Source organism: Octopus bimaculoides, chromosome 3, assembly GCF_046866305.1.
Source record: "Octopus bimaculoides isolate indiv1 chromosome 3, ASM4686630v1, whole genome shotgun sequence".
NCBI classification, from domain to species: domain Eukaryota; kingdom Metazoa; phylum Mollusca; class Cephalopoda; order Octopoda; family Octopodidae; genus Octopus; species Octopus bimaculoides.
In genome coordinates, this window is record NC_142930.1 from 10675235 (window position 1) to 10696276 (window position 21042).

General features: G+C 33.1%; 1 protein-coding gene across 1 annotated transcript in view; it reads right to left on the reverse strand.

The window, feature by feature from the left end:
* LOC106883942 (cytoplasmic dynein 1 heavy chain 1) overlaps positions 1-21042 on the reverse strand; it is a 117823-nt gene that overhangs the window by 65988 nt on the left and 30793 nt on the right. Inside the window, 18 exon segments of the mRNA XM_089348556.1 lie at positions 437-649; positions 2169-2352; positions 4192-4432; positions 4923-5082; positions 5797-5897; positions 7425-7707; positions 7811-8011; positions 8615-8800; positions 9888-10053; positions 10257-10430; positions 12066-12232; positions 12458-12604; positions 15348-15557; positions 16004-16114; positions 17663-17808; positions 17957-18080; positions 19162-19401; positions 20766-20885. Of these exon segments, the coding sequence (XP_089204682.1) occupies positions 437-649; positions 2169-2352; positions 4192-4432; positions 4923-5082; positions 5797-5897; positions 7425-7707; positions 7811-8011; positions 8615-8800; positions 9888-10053; positions 10257-10430; positions 12066-12232; positions 12458-12604; positions 15348-15557; positions 16004-16114; positions 17663-17808; positions 17957-18080; positions 19162-19401; positions 20766-20885 (3174 nt within the window).

A 21042-nucleotide genomic window follows, 5' to 3' on the forward strand; every position in this document is an offset into this window, starting at 1 on the left:
CTTAATGATTTTGTTGGGTTTTCAGCATGCTCATTTTTAGTCATATTTACTTCAGGAATTTTGAATCAAACCTCTGTCCTCTCTTCCAGATATAAAAGGACTTTGAAATAGCTTCTAGATGTTTCATTGGGAAGCAAAATATAGAAGATCCTATTAATAAATGCGCCTTAATTCAACCATTAGAAGTTCAAGCAAAGATGAAGCTGAGGACGACACACTAGTTGTACTCTACTGAAACTAATCTTTTGTAGAAAAAAATGTATGCCTTCAAGTGAAATAAAATGAATCAACAGCAGAAGCTACCAGGTTTAAAGTATATAGCTTGAGCATAGTTTCCATACAGATTCAATACACTGCTCAATTTCTTATATTAAGCACAATACAAAGAATAAAAGAAAGGTTGTAGAGTTTTTAATTTTATGAATTATTGCTGTACCTTTTCTACCCACTGCACACCTTGCTCATCACCCTCTCCATAAGTTAGGAACATTTCTTGACAAACTTTGCGCACTTCTGCTCTTAGCGCTTTCATTTCAGCAGGAGTATAAGAAACTCCTGGGAAAACATCAGACAGTAAGCTGTAGAGCAAAGGAATATCTTCAGCAACTAATTTTGGTACCATGGTTTCCATCACACTTTGAATTAATATCTGGGGGAAAAAAAGAAAAAACATTACAAAGTATGAAACAATAATTGAATATTATGTTATTGTCATCAATTAATGTTCATATTCCATGCTGGCATGGATTGGACAATTTGACAGAATCCAGCAGGCCCAACAACCACATCATGCTCCACTGTCTACTTTGGTAGACTTTTTATGGCTGGATGCCCTTCCTAATGCCAACCATAGTGGTGCACAGCTCCTCATAATAGCACTTCAATACCACTTTGTCTTCCAAATCAATGGCAAACATGTCATCGTCATCTTGAATACACTTATCACCAATGACATCTTGGTTCCCTCTCATGCTGTCTTGCAATCCTGAACTCTCAATAATTGTGATTCTGACATTGTAGAGCATATGCAAATCTCTTCTGCCTCACTCTTAGCCATACATACCTGTCACTTAGCAGGCCTTTTAGCTATTTGATAATGCTCCCTATTATCACCTTCTTTCCAGGTTTTCCAAACCTGCCTCTTAGCTTTTACAGCCCTTATCAGCCATATCTTCCCACCGCAATTTTGGCTTGGCTACGACTGTGCCCCAGCCACATCAAATCTGTAACACTAAGCAGGTTATTTTGTAGAAATTCTCAGTTGTCATCTATGCCACAGCTAGCTAAATCTTTCTCCCTATAGTCATATGCATAAATTATAATTTTGCTTAAATCTATTCCTAATCACAGGATCCTTTAGTTTCCATATTTTCTTTCTCCATATTGTCATTCATATCTGCTTAACTGTGACTGAAGTGATTAGCCACTAATCTATGTTACATAGTGCATTCTTCAACAGGAAGGGTTTTAATATCTACAACAGCCCTTCTGCCTTGCTTCCTGGTGAGAATGTAATCAGACTTGCATATTCATCAGATCTGTAGGTGAAGAGGTGGTTGGCTGGTTTTCTAAAGTGCAGTTTGCAAACTATTAGACCAGTTGCATCACAGAGCTGAATGAGCCTTACATCATCCTGATAACTAAGAAGCCATCAATGCGTTTATCAGAATGTTGAAGTTGCCAGCCATGATGAGACCACTCTCAAATTGTCATTAAGATAGTCTACAAAAGGTTCTTCAGCTGTTCTGTTAATCCTACCTGTGTGGCATATGTGGAGATAACCATCTCTGCTGAGTTGCCTATAACTAGTCTCCTCTTAGTTATCCTATTGCACATCCTAACCACCTCAATTACTTTGACCATTTCTTACTAACAGTATGTTTACTCCACCCCAGCTGTCATTATTCCTCACCCAGAAGAGCTGTGAATATATGACAGAAAACAGAAAACGTACCCAAAATAGAGCTCAGGATTTCTTTCAACTGTAATTTGTAATATTTCATTTATCCAGTGAAAGAAGATTATTAATGATTGTAGCATTGTAAGAGATGATAAAACCAGGAACCCTTTAACGATAATATCTTTGAAAAATACATACAGAATTTGAACTATCTGTATAAAAATATTACTTGTATGGCAATATAAAATATCAATTCAAAGAACTCTACCTCTTGTTCTGGAAGATTTTCACCAATTGTTCCTTCATCAACTGCCTCTCCTCTACTCTTGAGATCATCTTTCACTTTCATGATACGTTCTCGTTTCACATTTCCTGCACTGACCAACACACTTTTCAGGGCACGTAGGCCAAAATCATAATGTGATTGTGGAGAGAGTTGTTCTTTACAAAGTCTAAAGGAAAAGCATTAGAAAATCTATGCTAAACATTTCAGACAAGGTAAATTTTAATTTATGGCTGCATATGTATAAGTCATTCAATTTTACATTAACCCAAGAAAGAGACAGCTTCACAAGTGCTGTAATCCAATTTTAGAATAGGTACATCATATTGTCATGAGTGAGATCAAAAAGGACTTTGGAGGGGTGGAGGAGGACATTACAAGAAAGGCATCTGGCCATAAAACACTGCCTCAGTAAAACCATTCAACCCATACCAGCATGGAAAAGCAGATGTAAAATACTGATGAACACTGATGCTGATTGAACTAAGAAAGAGGTGAGCTTCATAAGTGTTGCAAACTTATTCAAGACTAATAGGGTTCAAAAAAGAAAAGTTCTCTTTTTCAATTAAAGAAGCAAAAAGTCTTCTCTATGTTAGCCCTTTGATTTCCATTAAAGAGGAGAAGCCGAACGGACGATTGTTACTAAGTAACTCAATCGGCAACTTTGTATTTTTCCAAATGGGTTTCTCACTTTATATACATGCATACATATCCTGTTTGGCACAGATGTGTTTTGATATGGATGGTAATGCTAGAAATACTTGCAGGACTTTAAAAGAGTGGCAAATAGTCATCATGAATTTGATGTAAGGATAATAGGTGCTATCTTTGCAATAGCTATTATTGCACACAATAGGAAAGTTGTCAATACTGGCTTTGACAACCCTAATTTGTTAAAACTTTCAAATATTTGTCATCCACCTTTATTTAGCAATACCTACTGATGATACTGTTTGCTAGTCTCTTGAGCACTTCATTTTAGATTGTACCATGATTGTACTCTTTAGTATTAAAACCAGGGATATCAGGCCCAAGTATTCTCCCATTTTTATGTTCAAACCAGCCAGATTTGGCCTCTTACACTTACCCTAATATGCCAGGTGAAAATCACATGTGAAAACATAAAAAGATTGTCTTGTTTAACAAGCTGTGCACTGTGTGGGGAATGATATGAATACTCATTACTAATGTCCCGGTGGCCTATTTTCATGCAGAAAATAAATATGTTGAAACAAGACTCCCCTTTCTGTAATTCCTTGTTTCATGATGAGCTTCATTAAGTAAGGTTTTAAGAAATAGCAAATATATCCATTGTCATAATCGTTTTAACACCCACTTTTCCTTGCTTGCATGGGTCAGATGGAATTAGTTGAGGCAGATTTATCCCTCAGCTGTTTCCCCATGGTTGGATATGTTGTCATGGAAGATTGGAAATGAATGCCATGACAGTAACACTTATTCACAACAAAATTTTACAACTATTGCGTAACGTTAAGACAGAAACACAAATACACCCATGCACACACACATGGGCTTTTTTCAGCTACTATCAACCAAATCCACTCACAAGGCTTTGGTTGGCCCAGGGCTATAATAGAAGACTTGCCCAAGGTACCATACAATGGGACTGGTCCTGAAACCATGAGGTTGGGTAAAACAATTTGGTAATATAAATGCTTAGAAATAGCCATAATGTTGCATGAATAGTAAAGCACTAAGTTCTGATAACATGAACATGTAACTACAGAAACATGGCAGATAAGCATGAAGGAATAAGGAGTTCATTGCCAAACAAACTTTTAAATAGGCAATCCTATTTGCAGACACCAGACCTACAATCCCCTTTCTGTAATTCCTACTTTGTTAGACAAACATCAATTCACAAAAATTCAAGCTTAACACAAACTGCACTGACTTCCACAAGATAAAGAAGGCCAGCAAACACTAGGGACAACTAAATTTTTCTTTTTAATTCAATAAGACATAAGTAAAAATAAAACCAACTTACATGAAAAAGGGAACTATTTTGCTTGCCAATTTTTCTGCCATTCGGAACCCTTGGGAATAGAGCATGACCTGGGCAATGAGTTGTCTGTCAGGTTTGGTCATAGCCAAACTTCGGAAGAGCTTCTTCAAATTATCAGGTAAGTTAGATCTTCCTGCATAATCAGGATTCATAGTAATAAATATAGCCATATCAGGATTGACATGTACCTGCTTACCAATAAGCTCAACACAAAGTTGTGTGTCTGAAATAAAATTGAAAGAAGAATTGTAAGACCTTTAGTAAAGTTTAATTCTAAATATATATATCTATATTTTTTTAAATAGTGCCTGAAGCCAAGAAGCTGAGAACACAATACAAATATTCTTCATGATTGTCTTTATCAAACTAAACCACTAAGAAGAAGCTAACAACTGCCAGGACTGCCTTCATTGGCCTGCTAGTAACAGCATAAGACAAAGCTATGTCAACCTGGAGAAGCAGTAGTACATATTAATGATCATATCTAAAACAATATAAAAGAACCCTAGAATAGTTTTAAGTGAACCTTAAGAAAATTGTAATCTTTTGCTTTACATTTTTTTCTATTCATATTCAACTTCACTGAAGGTAAATAAAACATTTTAATTTGACAAAAGTTAAGTTGCCTGACAATTTTTTCCTTACAATGAATTGGAAAGCATTATCAATTAAATAAAAAGTTCTTGAGGTTCAAAAAGTTTAGGTATTCATACTTTTCCCTTTTGAGACTATAGAATGTTCCTTGAGGGCTTCTTGAATTGTTTGTATTTGTTGGGATACAGCAGACAACATTCTTTCTTCAAGACGATTGAATTCATCAAAACATCCCCAAGCACCAACTTGACACAATCCAACAAAAATACGACCCATGGCCTATTGAAAAAGAAAATTATTATTAAAAAGAATTCAAATACATTAACCTTTTAATATTAACTTCAAATTAATATACATATATATAGTAATTAGCACATCCAACTAATACCGACATGTATATATATATATAAATTAGGTTTAAGTTCACACCATGGCTTACTATCAATGAAGGAAACTTTACACTATACTAAAATACAATTCCAATTTCTATAAAAGAAAAGGTCAACCTCAGACAAACTGTTCTTGAGATAGTGTCCTCCTTTGAAATTGTAGCAGGGGGATAAAAATGATGAAATGTCGTTATAGACAAGAGTTTTGCTCCTGATAAGAATACTCAAGATCAAAAATGGGAAATTTTTAAATAGCAATATTTGAAATTTCAATTTAGCTGTCAATAAGATACAAGCGATATAAAGCAATTAAAACATGTGAACATTTTTGCTAAAATTAGCTTCAAGTTATTTTTTAAGCAAAACTCAAAGTTTACACCTTTAAAAAGTGCTCAAATACTTTTTTAAAATGTCTCACAAGCTAATTTTTTTTTATCAGTTTCCTAACTAAAATAATAGCTTAATCACAAGAAAAACTCATTTAAAAATTGCAAATTAGACTAAATTTAAAATGGAATTGTGTGAGATATTTAGATTTCTCAAAAAAAAAGAGAAAAAAAAGAGAAAAAAAATGAGAAAAAAAAATCAAATGATAGTGACTTACTTGGAAATCAAATGTTTCATCACAATTAAAGACAAGTACAAAACGTCCTAACTGGTGTCCCAAAGCTTTAACCGATTCTGTTTTACCAGTACCAGCAGGTCCTATAATGTAAAAGGCAGTATGAATTAGTTTAAGAGAGATTTGGTTGCTAGTTCTATCAAGTCAATTAACAGAGAAGAGGTTTCTTGTTTGAATTCATCCTTAACGTCAACCCACACATTTTTCTTTCCTATAGAAAACATGAATCCAAACGCCATATAACTCAACCTCACACAAAGAATAAATAGCAACTTCAGCAAAATATTTCAACATACACCAACTTATAAACAGTAAAAATGTTGACTATTTCTTGCTATTCACAAAATACTAGCAGACAAACTATTTTCCAGACCACAAAGCCTACACAGCAGAATGGCATATCTAGAATCTGTGACTTCCCAAACAGAAAATTACATTTCTAAAGTACCACAAGGATCCATCTACATCAACTACAATGCTCCTATAACCTTTTAAATCACATTTCACATTTCAGTAATTTAACATTGATGGATCAAATGCATCAGTAGTAAAACTACTGCAGGAAAGTTAACACAAAAGATAACTGGGTTTGAGACGCCATTTTGTTTGTATTAAGATATGGAGGCTTCATAATAATTACTCAACTGCTGTCTGGTTGAGAATCATAACTACTTTGCTTTCCTGGATACAAAGAAAGCCTTTTGATATCCCACCATCGTGCTCAATAAACTGGTTAACATTAAGAAAGCTAAATGTCTTACAGAACAGTTCAAACAATCTACCACAGTGAAAAATGCAGTCAGCAGCAAGAGTGCATTGCATTGAGAAGTTTAAGATACAAGTTAATGTCTTCCAAGTATTTTTCACCTTATTCCATGAGGGAAGCATTATTGTAGGGGAAAAAAGCATGACCACAAGCAGAGTAAATACTGGAAGCAGGAAAAGATAAGGCAGAAGTCTGACAATGAACCTGAACAATGGCTGTACCAATTATACAAAAATGGTACAATAAAACACCACAGACAAAAGACTAAAGAATGCATTGATGGCTCAATAGAAGAGGTACTGAAGTGTTGCTATGTTATATCAAGCAGAGCATGAAGGGAGGGAGAGAGCTGAAGATTTAAAGACAAGAGCATAAAGACTACTGATGTTGAAAGAGTCACTGTTTTTCTCTGCATTCATTCCTCTTTCATACGTTATTCATATAGCCATGAGGAATGTATGAAAGTATGATGCTGTATAGTAGTAAACTTGGTCAGTGAATGAGACATTTATTTATGATCCATTTGATAGTGTGCACTTTTTGTTATGTATTTTAAGTATCTATAGACTAAGGCATCCATCTGTGCACTGAACAAGAAATATACTGTTGGCTAGGTTTAGTATTGGAAAATTATCAATTACAATGCAACATTCAACTCTTTCAGGTCTCCTATTTTTAACATCTGTAGCATTAAGTTTGACTATTTTATGTTCTTAAAATATTTAAGCAGTAATACAATTATAAAGCCAGTTCAATTAATTATTGAAACTAGATAGAAATTTCCTTAAAGTCTAACACAAAATAAAACAAACCTACTAAAGAACAGTGTCAAAAATTCTCTTACCAAATGGAGATCCTCCAAGACGTGCTTCTAAGGCCTGAGTCATTGTTAAATAACAACGATCAGTGAGTGGAGTTTGAACAAGCTTATCTTGGACACCTAAATATTCAAAGCCATAGTTGAATTTAGCATTAGCCATTTGAATGGAAAGTTGTTGCAACACTTCGGTGTTTTTGGGGTCAAAATAGAAACGCATTTGGCATAACCAGCTAAAGCACTTTGGCCCATTGATTTGGTTTTGGATTAGGTTTCTGATGATATCACGTTGATGAACTAATTCTGTAATCTTCAAATAAAAAAATAAAAAATGTTAAATGTAAGAACAAAACTGTCTGCATTTTCTAAAATAGCAGAATGAATAACTAAGACAGAAACAGAAAAAAACTTACCAAATGTTCCAGTTTTTTTCGTCGAACAGGAGGTTGTTCCAATAATACTGAGTCAGCAAGAACATTTAATGTCGACTGCACAGTCTCCAGTACATTTTTCAAAGGACTCATGTCATTTTTCCCATTGTTGGATATAGCATGAAGTGCTGTCTCAACACTTTCAGACCAAGTAATTTGAGATGCTAAAACAACTAGCTGGGCCTGCATAAAAAAATATAAATTTTAAAAATTGCTTAGATTTAAATAACTTTTGATTGAATAGTTGTAATTTATACATTTAACAAAATTATGATTTTATTCAAGGGGGAAAAAATGATTAGTGCCCACTAACTTTTCAAGTCCTCTCTGCAACTGATTGCAGAGAAATATTTTGTGTAAACACTTAAGAAATATAAGCTTGTTTCTTAACCATATCGTTTTCGGTTCAGTCCCTTTGTAAAACATCTCAAGGAATTGTCTTTACTACAGACCTGAGCCAACCAAAGGCTTGCAAAAGGATTTGATACACAGAAACTGTGTGTGTGTGTGTGTGTGTGTGTGTGTGTGTGTGTGTGTGTGTGTGTGTGTGTGTGTGTGTGTGTGCACGTGCATGCATGCATGTGTGTATGTCTTTGTCTTAGTATCAAATGATGGTTGTAAATGAGCATCAGCATAATACAAGTGATGTCACTTGCTTCCAATCACACATGAAAAACATGTCTGGTCACAGGCAAGTATTACCTTGCTTGGTAGCAAGTGAGGATTGGCGATATGTAAGCATGGAAAAGTGGATATTATATGAAAATGATGATAAAATGATCTCACCTGATATTTATCGACCCACTCTAAGTATTTAGCAGAATCAATCTGTTCAGATCTTAAAGAATAAATGTGTTGGACAGCATTTGCTAGAAGATTAGCAAGAGTTACACGCATTTCTTTCTCAACCAAAGTGAGCCAGTCATTGATCTTGGGATGCTGAGCAATTGATACAGGATTTGAGAATATTATCTGCAAAATAAATTCATTTACTGATTAGTAATCTTGAATAATACATTTTGTAAAGAGAAAAAAAAAATCTATAGCAAAATGAGAAAACCTGGTATGATTTCAGCAAAAGAAAACGTTTATGCTCAAATAATACTCAATATATTTATATCTAAAATTTCAAATGCTCATTAAGTGGGGGGAGGGAAAAAAAAATATGGACAACCATAAAACGATACCGGAGGAAATGGAGTTGACAAAAATCTAAAGACTCAACGATTAGCAAGAGATGATTTTTAAAATGAGAATATCTGAAATAAACTCGACTGCTCTCACAAACAAGAGTACTAAAAATGAACCTGACCACTCTCAAAAATTGAATAAAACAAACTAGAAAAATAATCCATAATCCTTGTCCGGTACCTGATCGATCTCAATGGTAGTCATGGAATGTGAAGGTGGGTGTGCAGATCATGTTTGTAATGCTGCGTGTGTGTTGTCTGTAGTGGGAACAGGGACAGTTTTCTCTATGAAGGCCTTTTTTTTAGTCTATCCACTGATATAGTGTCTTTACAACCATTAAGGTCTATAGCGAAAAACTTAGCTGTGTGTGAAAGAAAACAGAAAGGACCTGCATACAGTGCTGTTCACAGAGGTTTAACAACACCGTAGCACACAAAAACATGAATCCAAGAAGTAAAGCTTTCTTCAGGCAGAGCTAGAAATGTAATTATCAAGTAAGAGGTTTTAAACAGGAGTGATATATTCATAATTGTTAAAACTAAAAATTGTCAAGGATAAATTTCCAGTACCAGATCAATCCCAAAATCTAATCAGTTCATGCCAGTCACAAGGTTAAACATCCCTGAAAGTTTCATCCAAATCCATCCAGCGGTTCTTGAGATATCTTGTCCATGGACAAACAAACAAACACTTAAATCCCCCAGAAAACTTACAAGTACCATATGCACTCTAAAGAACTGAACTTCATAATTAGCATTTCTATATACATTCCTAAATAACTTCAAAACTAAATAGAAGAATTCTTGATTCAAAAAGAAATATTAAGAAAACATGGCATTTAGAAATGAGTAAAAAAAAATAGCTTTACCTCTTCTCCTTCTTTTGAAGTAAGACCTGTTACAATTGTATTGTCATTATTGAGTATGATGCTAGCAACACCAGCAAACATTTTCTTGAAATGCTTTTGTAAGCGTGTAACATTTTTACTGTTGCCAATAATCTCCAATAAATCTTCATCTCCAACAAAATAGAAACTGAAAATTGAAATTTAAAATTTTACATTAACCCTTTCATTCCCATATTTTTAATGATGTACATGCAGTCTATTGTTTCAATTCATTTTGAAGGAATTTATGAAGAGGAAGACCAAGAATGACACGAGATGAAATCAACTTTTTACAAAATTCATGCGAGTCTTATATTTAATTTCAACAAAGAGTAAGCAAAATATAATTACCGTGGGAAAGAAGCTCTCTCTCGTTCCAGGTATTCACCTAATGCTTTCTGAATCTTTCCAAGTAAGTCGGCTAGCCTTTCTAATTGCCGTTGTACATTAGGGATATTGACAATATCCATCACCAATGGAGATTTGGTTACTTTTTTCATCAAACCAAGAAACTCTGTACTCACTCTGAAAAAATTATTTTTCTCAATTATATTTTACAAAGGAAAACAGACATTAAATAATGATGATTGTCATAGTACAAATACACAAAACAGTCTGGTTTACAAATAGTACAGCTAACACAAGCAGTAACATGATAGCAACAAGACTAAATTCTCTTTACATCCTAAATCCCATGCCAACACACACACACCTCACAACACAAACTACAATAATTCTTCCCCAGACATCACTTTCTGCTCCACACTTTCATTACAATTATTTGGTAAACAATCCTATAGCTTCCTCTGACCACCCAGCAATTTTATTACACACACACACACACACACACACACACACACACACACACACACACACACACACACACACACACACACACACACAAATGCCAATAAACAAAACAGTACAATATAGAAACAAAATTTACAAAATCTTAAAAGCTGTTTTAAAACTTAATTTCAATGGTATAACTAATATTACATTTAAGCCAATTTTGGTAATATATAAAAATTTAATTATTTCTATGAATATATTTGAAAAAAAAATCATTTTTCAAATCTAGAAAAAAAAATAATCAGAAAAAGAAAAGTAGGGAATAAGATATGGCTAACTAATAAAATTGAAAGAGCTTCACTAGTTAAAAAAAAAACATTTTTAATAGACAAAATATAGAGTTCAGTAAAATGTTTTCTAATGTTTTACATTTCCTGACGAAGTAACTTCTGATTTTGATACTGAAAAACTACTAATAATATACTTTGATTTCACCCTCTTCAACATGGACATAAGTAACAACTGTATCTTGATGCAAAATGTTGACATGAATGAATAGAACTATATTTTTTTCTACATCTACTTGTGCCTAAAGTGTAACATATGTAAGTATCTATAACTGTGTTACTTAAGACCTTGGTCGCAGACCATTCAAAAGAAACATCTCAAAATCTAGAATGGAAAATGAAAATTACAGTTAAAATTCTGTCCCCTCGTTATCTACAACTGATATAAATGTTTGGCATAAGAAAATAATGTCAACTATAGTATTGCCACGATGAACAAATAGAAAACTAATTACAAGTGATTAAAAGATATCTCTGATCAAAATGGTACTGTAACTAAATAGACATTTAAATTGCATCATTAATTTATTTACATAACTTAGCCCTTGATTATCAAATTTTATTTTTAAAAATATGTTGCTCAGCCAAACTTTCCAATAACTACATCCATACTTTCTTACTTGATGAGGACACAAATACTAATTCAGCATGACTGGAAAGGTCAGTTAAATAAATAATTGAATGATAGGATTTATTCAGCTGGTTTAAACATGAAATGATGAATCAGGATTTAAGTGCTGTATACAGACAAGCTAAAACAAAGCTGACATAATAACTCAAGTCCATTAAAACAAATATAAGAATATGTTCAAAATATTAATACATAAATTATACATGTCCAATTATATAGACTTCAAGAGTTTGTGGGTCAGCTTTTATTAATTGCTGTTTAAATCCTATGTTGCTTCATGGAACTTTAAGGTATGCACTATAGATTGGAAGATTTGAGGGTTAGGAAAATGAACATAACCTTAAATTAGATAACACAAATTACCTAAGATTATACCTAGATTATACTTACCCCTGAAATCTAGTAGTTTCCACAGGCAACAAATGTTTGATGTCAGCACTGCCAGTAAAAATACCTTCCAGATAAACCCAGCGCCTCTGGACATCAATCCATACATCAAAAAGGGCATTGATACGGTTTAGTTTATCTTCCCATGACAGTGCATCTTCTTCAAATTGCTGCATAAGTATATATATATATTTTTTTTTTAAATAAAATTTCAAGCAATAATAAAATATTTTAAAACAAAAATTAAACAAATGCAAATATCAATTTGAGTAATAAAAAATGGATTTCCCTAGATAAACCAAATAAAAAGCTGTATATAATTTCCTGAAAGATCAATGTCAAATTACTCAAGAAACATCTGAATAAAATTGAAAATTATAAGAAAGTCTACTTACTTTAAAGTAAGGGGAAAGCTTCATAGCAGTGACGCTATTAATATGCTCTTTTACTTTGGTAAACAAATCATCCCAGCCACGGATTAAGCGACATTTGTTTTGGTAGCTAATTAACTCCAGTTCATAGCTGCGCCAAATTTCACTCACCTAAAAAATAAAATTTTAATTTCAAACTTTGCTTATCACAATGTGATATTTCCATGTTTATCTAGCTCTGATAAAATAATCAACTAAATGATTATGGAGTGAAACTACAATCATGTTAGTTGACAGAGGTAAAAGAGATAGAAAACAAAAATATATGAAATACCAATAAAAACAAAATAATTAAGAAATTAAGATCTAATGGAGCAAATCTCACTTTGTGTCTAAGTAACTTTATTCTAAACTAATTCATTAATTCTGTATAATTAAAATAATTCAATGAGTGTGTGAGAGGGGCCAACTTGCACAAATCAACATGTAGGAAGTGAAAGTTGATTTTCTTTTGAAAAAAATCAAAAAAGGGAGGGAAGGAAATTACTTCACTGTTGTGAAGATATAGACTTAATAGTGTTGGGAATTGCAGGCAGAATAAAACATTTAGGGAAAAAATACAAGAGAGAGAAAAGGATGAGTAGTGGTAGAAAGGAAGAGATGTTAATTAAAAAAGAAGTTCTGGGAAGGAAAGCTAACAAAAATGTGGTAGTAGAGAGGAACAGGTTGAATGGCAATAAAAATATTTAAAATGAGAGAATGGTTGAGTAGAAGGCAAGAGTACCAAGATGAGAGGGAGGGAAAAGGAGAGGATTGTTTTCTTTTTAAATCATAATCTTAACTGGCTGTGTGCATATTACGAGTTTGTGGCTGCCTTTATCTGAGTAAGTATGCATAAGTTTTTAACAGTGTATTTATCTGAATCACTTCCCAATCACATGGATTAGAGTTCAGTCCCATTATGTAGCACCCTGAACAAGAATCTTCTATCACAGCCCTGACCCAACTAATGCTTTGTGAGTGGTTCTGGCAGACAGAAACTGAAATAATCTCATTTTATATGTATATTCAGATGTGCGTGTCTTGACATCATATGATGGTTGTAAACAAGCATCACTGTTATACAAGAAGTGTCCATTTCCAAATTTCCATGAAAACATGTTCAGTCATGGGGAAATATTACCTTGCTTGGAAACAGGTGAGGGTTGGTGACAGGAAGGACATCTAGCCTTACAAAATTTGTCTCAAGAAATTTCATCCAACCCATGTGAACATAGAAAAATAGATGTTAAAAGGAGGGGGGGGGGAATGCTTGTCATCTGTATGTAACAATTCATTTATCAGAGAATGCATGTTTTGTTGAAGTGTGCTTTCCTCAACATAATTTTATTTATACACACACTAAATACATAAGTTTACTTTTTACAACTTTTAAATCTATAGGGACAGGCATGGCTGTATGTTTGAGAAGTTTTGTTTTCTCTCTCACTACATGGTACCCAGAACAAATGTCTTCTACTATAGCTTCAGGTCAAACAATGCATTTTAGTAGAATCTGGTTAACAAATTGTATGGAAGCCCATCATGTTTATGTGTGCTTGGGTGCAGATGCACGAGTACGATTGCATGCATGCAAGTGTTCATTTATGTTAATCTTCACATATCCATAACGGTGTATGTGCTTACATCTATAAACAACTTTCTGATATTTTCTGTTTGGCTGCACCTATGGAAATTTTGAAGTTTAGTGAAAATTTTTTAATTTGGTATATTGATGTAATTTTCCATGCTGAATCTCAGGAGATATTCCTTTACTTGTTTCAGTCATTTGACTGTGGCCATGCTGGAGCACCACCTTTATTTAACTTTTTACAGAAAATTTTTAAAAAAAACGTTACAGAGATTTAAAGTTTGATAGTTTTTATCCAGTCAGAAAACAAAATTTGGAAGCTGTCATTTTGTGCATGACAGAATGTTGTCAAACAATCAAATGAAATACTGGTGGAATTCTGCTTTATGCATGCCATATTACACCTCTTAACTTTTTTAGTTTGGGGAATTTTTAGGAAACTTTTGCAAACTTGTATTCTACACATGTGAATTTATACAATTATGCAAAAACCAAAATGGAAAAAAGTTTTGGTGCATGATTTAAGGCCTATTTAGCTGTTATTTTTAGCAGATCTTACAATTAACTCATGCCTTGTGTTTTAAGCATTTAATAAGCGAAAATTGACCATGTGGGTAAGCAGTTTGGTAACAGCGATATGTCTATGGCTTTTGACTGGCTAAAATTACCCAAAATTTGCAAACTTTAAAAGCTATTGACTCTGATTTATGGCGAAAATGAATTTCATGTCAATGATTATCATACAAAACTACACCAATAGACCCAATATGAAATTAATTGGAACAAAAGTTAAAGAAACTGAAAAGTGGCAACCAAACAGAAAAGATCCCAACTTTTTCATAGCTTGATGGTTTAGCCGATTTCATGTGAAGACCGGAGAAATGAAAATACCTTTTTTCTGAAAAACAACCAAGAGCTGGCATTAAGGACAGCTGTGCATAAAATACTGCACAAATGTCTCATCCAACCTATATCAGGATGGAAAGTGAATGCAAAAACTCTTCCAAAAAGTGTCAAACTATACACAAATACAAACCATATACAATTCAAATATGATCGGTTTGTGTAAAATAACACTGAAGTAACTGCCCTTTATTCCACCAACTGTCACGACACACTAACAACCTCTATCAGGGCTTGATCTTTTCAAAAAACAAAATAATTGCTAAGCTTACACAACATTGCCAGCCCTTTCCAAGACAGAATATATTTATCAAACACTTTAACTGTGGTTTTAATGGTAATTTCTGTCTCTCAAAGACCAAAAATATATATAATACTCACTTGTTTCAAAAATTCTTCCAAAGCCATTTCACCTTGAGCTACACTAATAATATCACGTACAATAGCTTCATTTTTCATCAAATCAACATCCCAAACGTGGCCTAATGTTAGCTCAGATAACATCCAGCTGACCCCCAAACTACGTGTTAGTTGTTTCCAGTGGCGCTCTTTTAGAGCCTCAGATTTCAGTTCCACAACGAGTACGTTGACCTGAAAAAGAACAAAGATAGAAATTTTATTTGACTTTAACAATAAATTTTCAAAATATAAAAATTACTTCTAGCAAGCATAAAATGTTCCAGTGAATGTACAGTAAAGATCATTTGCTTGAAAGTGTAAGCTACAAATTGCAAACCAAGGAATCAACTACACTTCATCTTGAAATCCAGAGAGCAGAGTTAAAACTCTTGAGAATAATTTGGATTTTAGTTCCAAAAATCACCATCCTACTGTAAAGCTAAATATGTTTTAAGTGTATTTATATTTATTATGATCCCACATTATTAAACAAGAATCCATAAAGAAAGCTCCTAGTGGTAAAAAAAAAAGTCCACTTCCAATAATATTGACTATATGCAAGTGTAATTAGAATTCAAAAAAAAAAAAAAAAGTGCTTAAAAAAGAGGTTTTTAGGATAAAACAATATTCAAACTTACTTTAGCATAATTTTGCAACAATTTTTTCACATGTTCATATGATGCATAAGCCCGCAGACGTGCTGGCAGTTCTTTTAGTTGGTTTAAGAGTCCATCCAAACTTTGACGAAGCTGAAATAAAATATTTTATGAGCTTAATAGATAAAAAAAAAAAAAACATCTGTCAAAGCAAGTTACATAGATATTTTCCAATAACCATGATCATTGTGGTTTTAATCAAATTTACTTAAACTGAAGGAATAAATGCCAGAAAATAAATTCAGATGTCTTATATTTTAAATAATTATATTTAAATGTTTTTTGTGTTCAATGTGAATTCTATTCTGTGTGTAGTATACATAAATTACATATTCATTACTCCATGTGTCTAATCAACAATTTTAGTAAATGCTGCATTCTATGCTTTTAGACAACCTATCTATATTATAATAATCTGTATTTCTAAATGCTGTTTTCCATAAACATGTGATTGCCAATTCTATAAGCTTTATATTTCAAGCATTTTACCATTTATTTCAGTAATATCAATAGCTACCTTGAGTTAGAAAATTAAGGTGTCATTTGTATTTTTATTTGTGCAACATTTTGATCAACATATTTTCAACAGTGAATTGAAAGAACATACTGATCAAAATATTGTATAATTAAAAATACAAACGCTATCTTCATATTTTACCAATATATTTGTTTAATATCCATTTTCCATGACAGCCTGGGTTAAATAGGGTGTTGCTTGAAGCTGCATGTACCAACTGTTACCTGTCTAATCAAGTAAGGGGCTTTTATCCCAGAGGTTTTCCAAAGTGCAAAGCAACTGATCATAATGTCAGTAAAGAATGTAAATATCACTATTTCACTTCATCATCATCATCGTTTAACGTCCGCTTTCCATGCTAGCATGGGTTGGACGATTTGACTAAGGACTGGTGAAACCGGATGGCAACACCAGGCTCCAGTCTGATTTGGCAGAGTTTCTACAGCTGGATGCCCTTCCTAACGCCAACGACTCACTTGAACAATGATAAACATGGAATGTCAACATTCATACATAATACACTCACAATGAGGTTTCCTGCAGTTCCCATCTACCAAATCCATTCACAAACATTGGTCTACCCAAGGCTATAGAAGACACTTAAAGTGCTGCTCAGTGGGACCAAACCCAAAGCCATGTAGTCGCAAAGAGAACAACTATAGAGCCATGCACACATTTAAAATGACAATATATTAAAACATTCTGCAGTTTGTTTCTGTATTAGCAACACACTATCCTAGTATGAGGAAGATAATTTGATTGGGTTATTGAGTTTGTTATCACTGGTTTCATTTATGTATTCAAATAATGCACCCACATTCATTATTTCATTTGATAAAACGACTATTAAACCCCCCCAAAAAAACCCCCATTAAATTACGATCAAGGACATAAAATAGCATTTATAAATATAAACATCACATTTATTGCACCTGCCATCCCATCAGCAGATCCTAACTTTGGAGGAGGAGAGTAGCATTTTTCATATTCCTACCAATCTCACATCTATTTGTGACTTTCTCAAGTATTCGGCATAATTACAGTATATTAATTGCCTATATTTATATGTATATATAGGCAATTAATTGTAACAACTGAACATTAAAAATTAAAATTTCACTAACCTTCCTAGGAGCAACAGAAAGCCACGGTTTATCTTTGAGATCATCAATTTGCTCCCATATTTTTGATAGTTCTGTCCAGACACCTTTCAAATCTTGCATTTCTTCAAAAGCCACTCGCATTTTCTCATCACTCAAAGTTTCGTGGCCTTAAATTAGAAACCATTTCAATTAAAAATTCTCGTTACACTAATTTAGCATCAAATTGAATCTCAATATGCATCATTTGTTTGTATGCAATATACCAAAATAAATTCAAAATTTTAGAATGAAAAAGTATAAATTTAGATATACCACCTGGTTCTGCAAGTTCTAAGGCTTCTTTGGCACGAGAAACATTATCTCTTTCATCTTTCAAACGAGTGAATTTGCCTTCAAATATGGTGAGAGCTTTTAAGGCTTCATCTGGTCTCATATCACCCTAAAAATAATATAAAAATGACAGTCAAATTAAAATGATGCTTGCATTTACTTTTTCAAGAAAATTATGAAATACTTCAAAGTCCCAAGCTGAAAATTCGTATATTTGTTAGATGATTCCATATATAAATTTCCTATTGTTTGCTTTCATTCCCTCTCAATAGTAAAACACCCCATTCCTTGATACTGTAACAATTATCTCAGGTTAAGGTAATTGGCTCATGGTCAGTGTTCCATCTCTCACATTTCCTTTTGTCCTAAACTACATTACTTCATAATGTGGTTGCATTATATTCTGTTACTAATTGTTAATTTTGCCACCAATGAAAAACTGGCATTTCTTCACTGGAAGAGTTAACATCACCTTTTCAGACGACCTTCAAACTTATAAAAAACACAATAATTGAATTATCACACAGCACATTGTTCACTCATCTACTCACTAAGGTAAAAACTTTTGATTTATTATAATTACATATACACACAGACATTTACCAGACATTTAAATACACACATATATTTCTTATAGTTTTGCCATCTGATACCTAAAATTCTAATTGCTCTGTGAAAAGGTGAAAATGTCTAGAAATAGTGTCACTGATGTACCAGGACCCTGCCTTATATACCACATCTGATCAATCCAATGTAACAGAACCTTATTTTGGTATAGACTGGTATTCTGTGACATGCAGATTTTAGCATACCCATTACTTGCTGTACTCTTTTCTCTAAATTCATATTCAAGTTATCCATCATTCCTCATAAAAGCAACCTTATTCTCTGCTAATTAATTTGAAAGTAGTTTGCACTTTACTAGACTACTACAGCTAAATGTAAAAACATTTTCTCATACTGTTAGTAAAAATTTTTAACAGCCCACAAATATAAAGAATTATAAGCAGTAAGGTGAAAATAAGAAAACAAAGAAATCTGACCTTGTCAATCAATAGCTCCCATCTTATATGCCACACAAAACTCAAACTCATAAAAGCTAAACTAGTTGCATTGCTCAGAATTGTATTTTGTTTGAATTAATATTTTAAATGTAGCAATTCAAAAAATTACAAAGGAAAAGAACTTACTTCTACTGGCTTCTCCTTCTCCCAGTCAGTCATCAAATCAGAAGTTTTGTTTTCTACAACTTTGTCTTCTGATACAATCTTCATCTGCAGACTTGCAACTTGAGTTTGGATAGAAAAGTCTTTTCGTTTAATGATGTCAGTGAATGCACTCCATTCACCTTCAATGTTGTCACTATAAAGCCAGGCTTGAGGAAATTGGAAGCGTTGACGTTCAAGAATACGCTGTCCTTCTTTATACATCTAGTATAGAAAGAAGTTTTATTTGTGTGTGTGTATACATATATAATCTGTTACCTCTTCGTGAAACAGAAATTTTATATAAAATCTGTTTCACCAAGAGGCAATACATTGCAAAACTTGAACTCAATATATAAAAAAGTTATTTAATAAATTTTAAGTGAATGGCTCGAAAATATGTTTAAATGATAGGAAAGGGGATTCTGTAAAGATGAGAGGAATAGCTGTATCAGATTAGAAAAATGGAAATTGTAGAGGATTACATACTGGAGAAGTTGGATGATGGAGTGAAAGATGAGAGGAAAGAAATTGTTAGTGGTTATGCAGAAGAACAGAGGTGCACTCAATAGTTAAGGGTTGAAGACCGGTCCATGTCAGCAAGAAGTGGAGCATTTAGGACAGCCTCAAAATCAGTCTTGATTACAAAAGTACCAGAAATGGAGGAATTGTAGGGGATGGTTGACTTGGTTCGAGTAAAGAGAAAGTGAGGTAGGAGTAAATAGATTTGTAAAAAACAGATGCGTAAAAAATAAATGTGGATAAAAACAGATTTGTAAAAAACAGAAAATGTGTAAGATGGAGAAGTGAAATCCAAAGCAGAGTAGAAAGAGTTAATTAAAGAGAGAATGCAGGTGTGCTGCTTATAGGTAAAACAAGTTGCACCAATACAGTTGTCAATATAACAGTTTAACACTGAAGTAAGGCTAATGAAACAAGTGTCAATCTGCATTTCAAGCTAACCAACAGTGGCACAGTTGGAGTTCATCTGGCAACTCAGTAAAGTGCCTCTTCTACCTCAAAATTCCTAATAAACATGCACATTACAACCAACAACTTGTCTACTTCTGTACATCAAAACAATTCCTCCTTTTCCCCTCGCACATACACCAGCCTTATTCAAACACCACAAACCATCTACTTCCTACCCAAAATCTTAAATATAATATTGCTGGCCGCTTTATCTCTAAATACTTTAGACTCTTATCTTTGAAACCGTGCCTCTCACCCATAAACCACACCCACAACCTCTTTAACCCCTTCTTGCATACCAAGATTCCCTCAACTACTTTTTACCACCAATGTTCAATTTAAGTTGGCTTAAAACACTGACTTTACTATAATTTTGAATACATTTTTTAATTCCATTAGATTAGACTGATATAGACTCACAACTAGATTACTAAGATCTTGAATTTCATATTTTAAAATAAAACTAAAGCCATTTTTTACTCAACTTCAAATGTCAAAATATTTAAACCTTCTGACAAATCAAAATTACTATTTCATAATTACTAGAATATGAAATTATTCATTAATATTTTCATATTCTAATACCATGTATTAACAAATGATATATTAGTACTTACTGCAACTTGTTTTTCCCAAGACTTCATTTTCCTTTTCAGAGATTGTACATGAGTTATCAAACCAACAGCTTCAGAGGTATTGGCTGTATCAATGGATTGCTGTTCAAGTTCAGTTCGAGACTAAAATAATAATTCAAACAGTTTATTTATTAACAAGTCAAATCATTAAGCACACACTAAATATAAATAACAAGCATGCAACCACTTATAAAACCTGTCCAGAAATAGCTGTATTGCATGTGCATTTGAATTTACTAAGTTATATATTTAGGTTAAA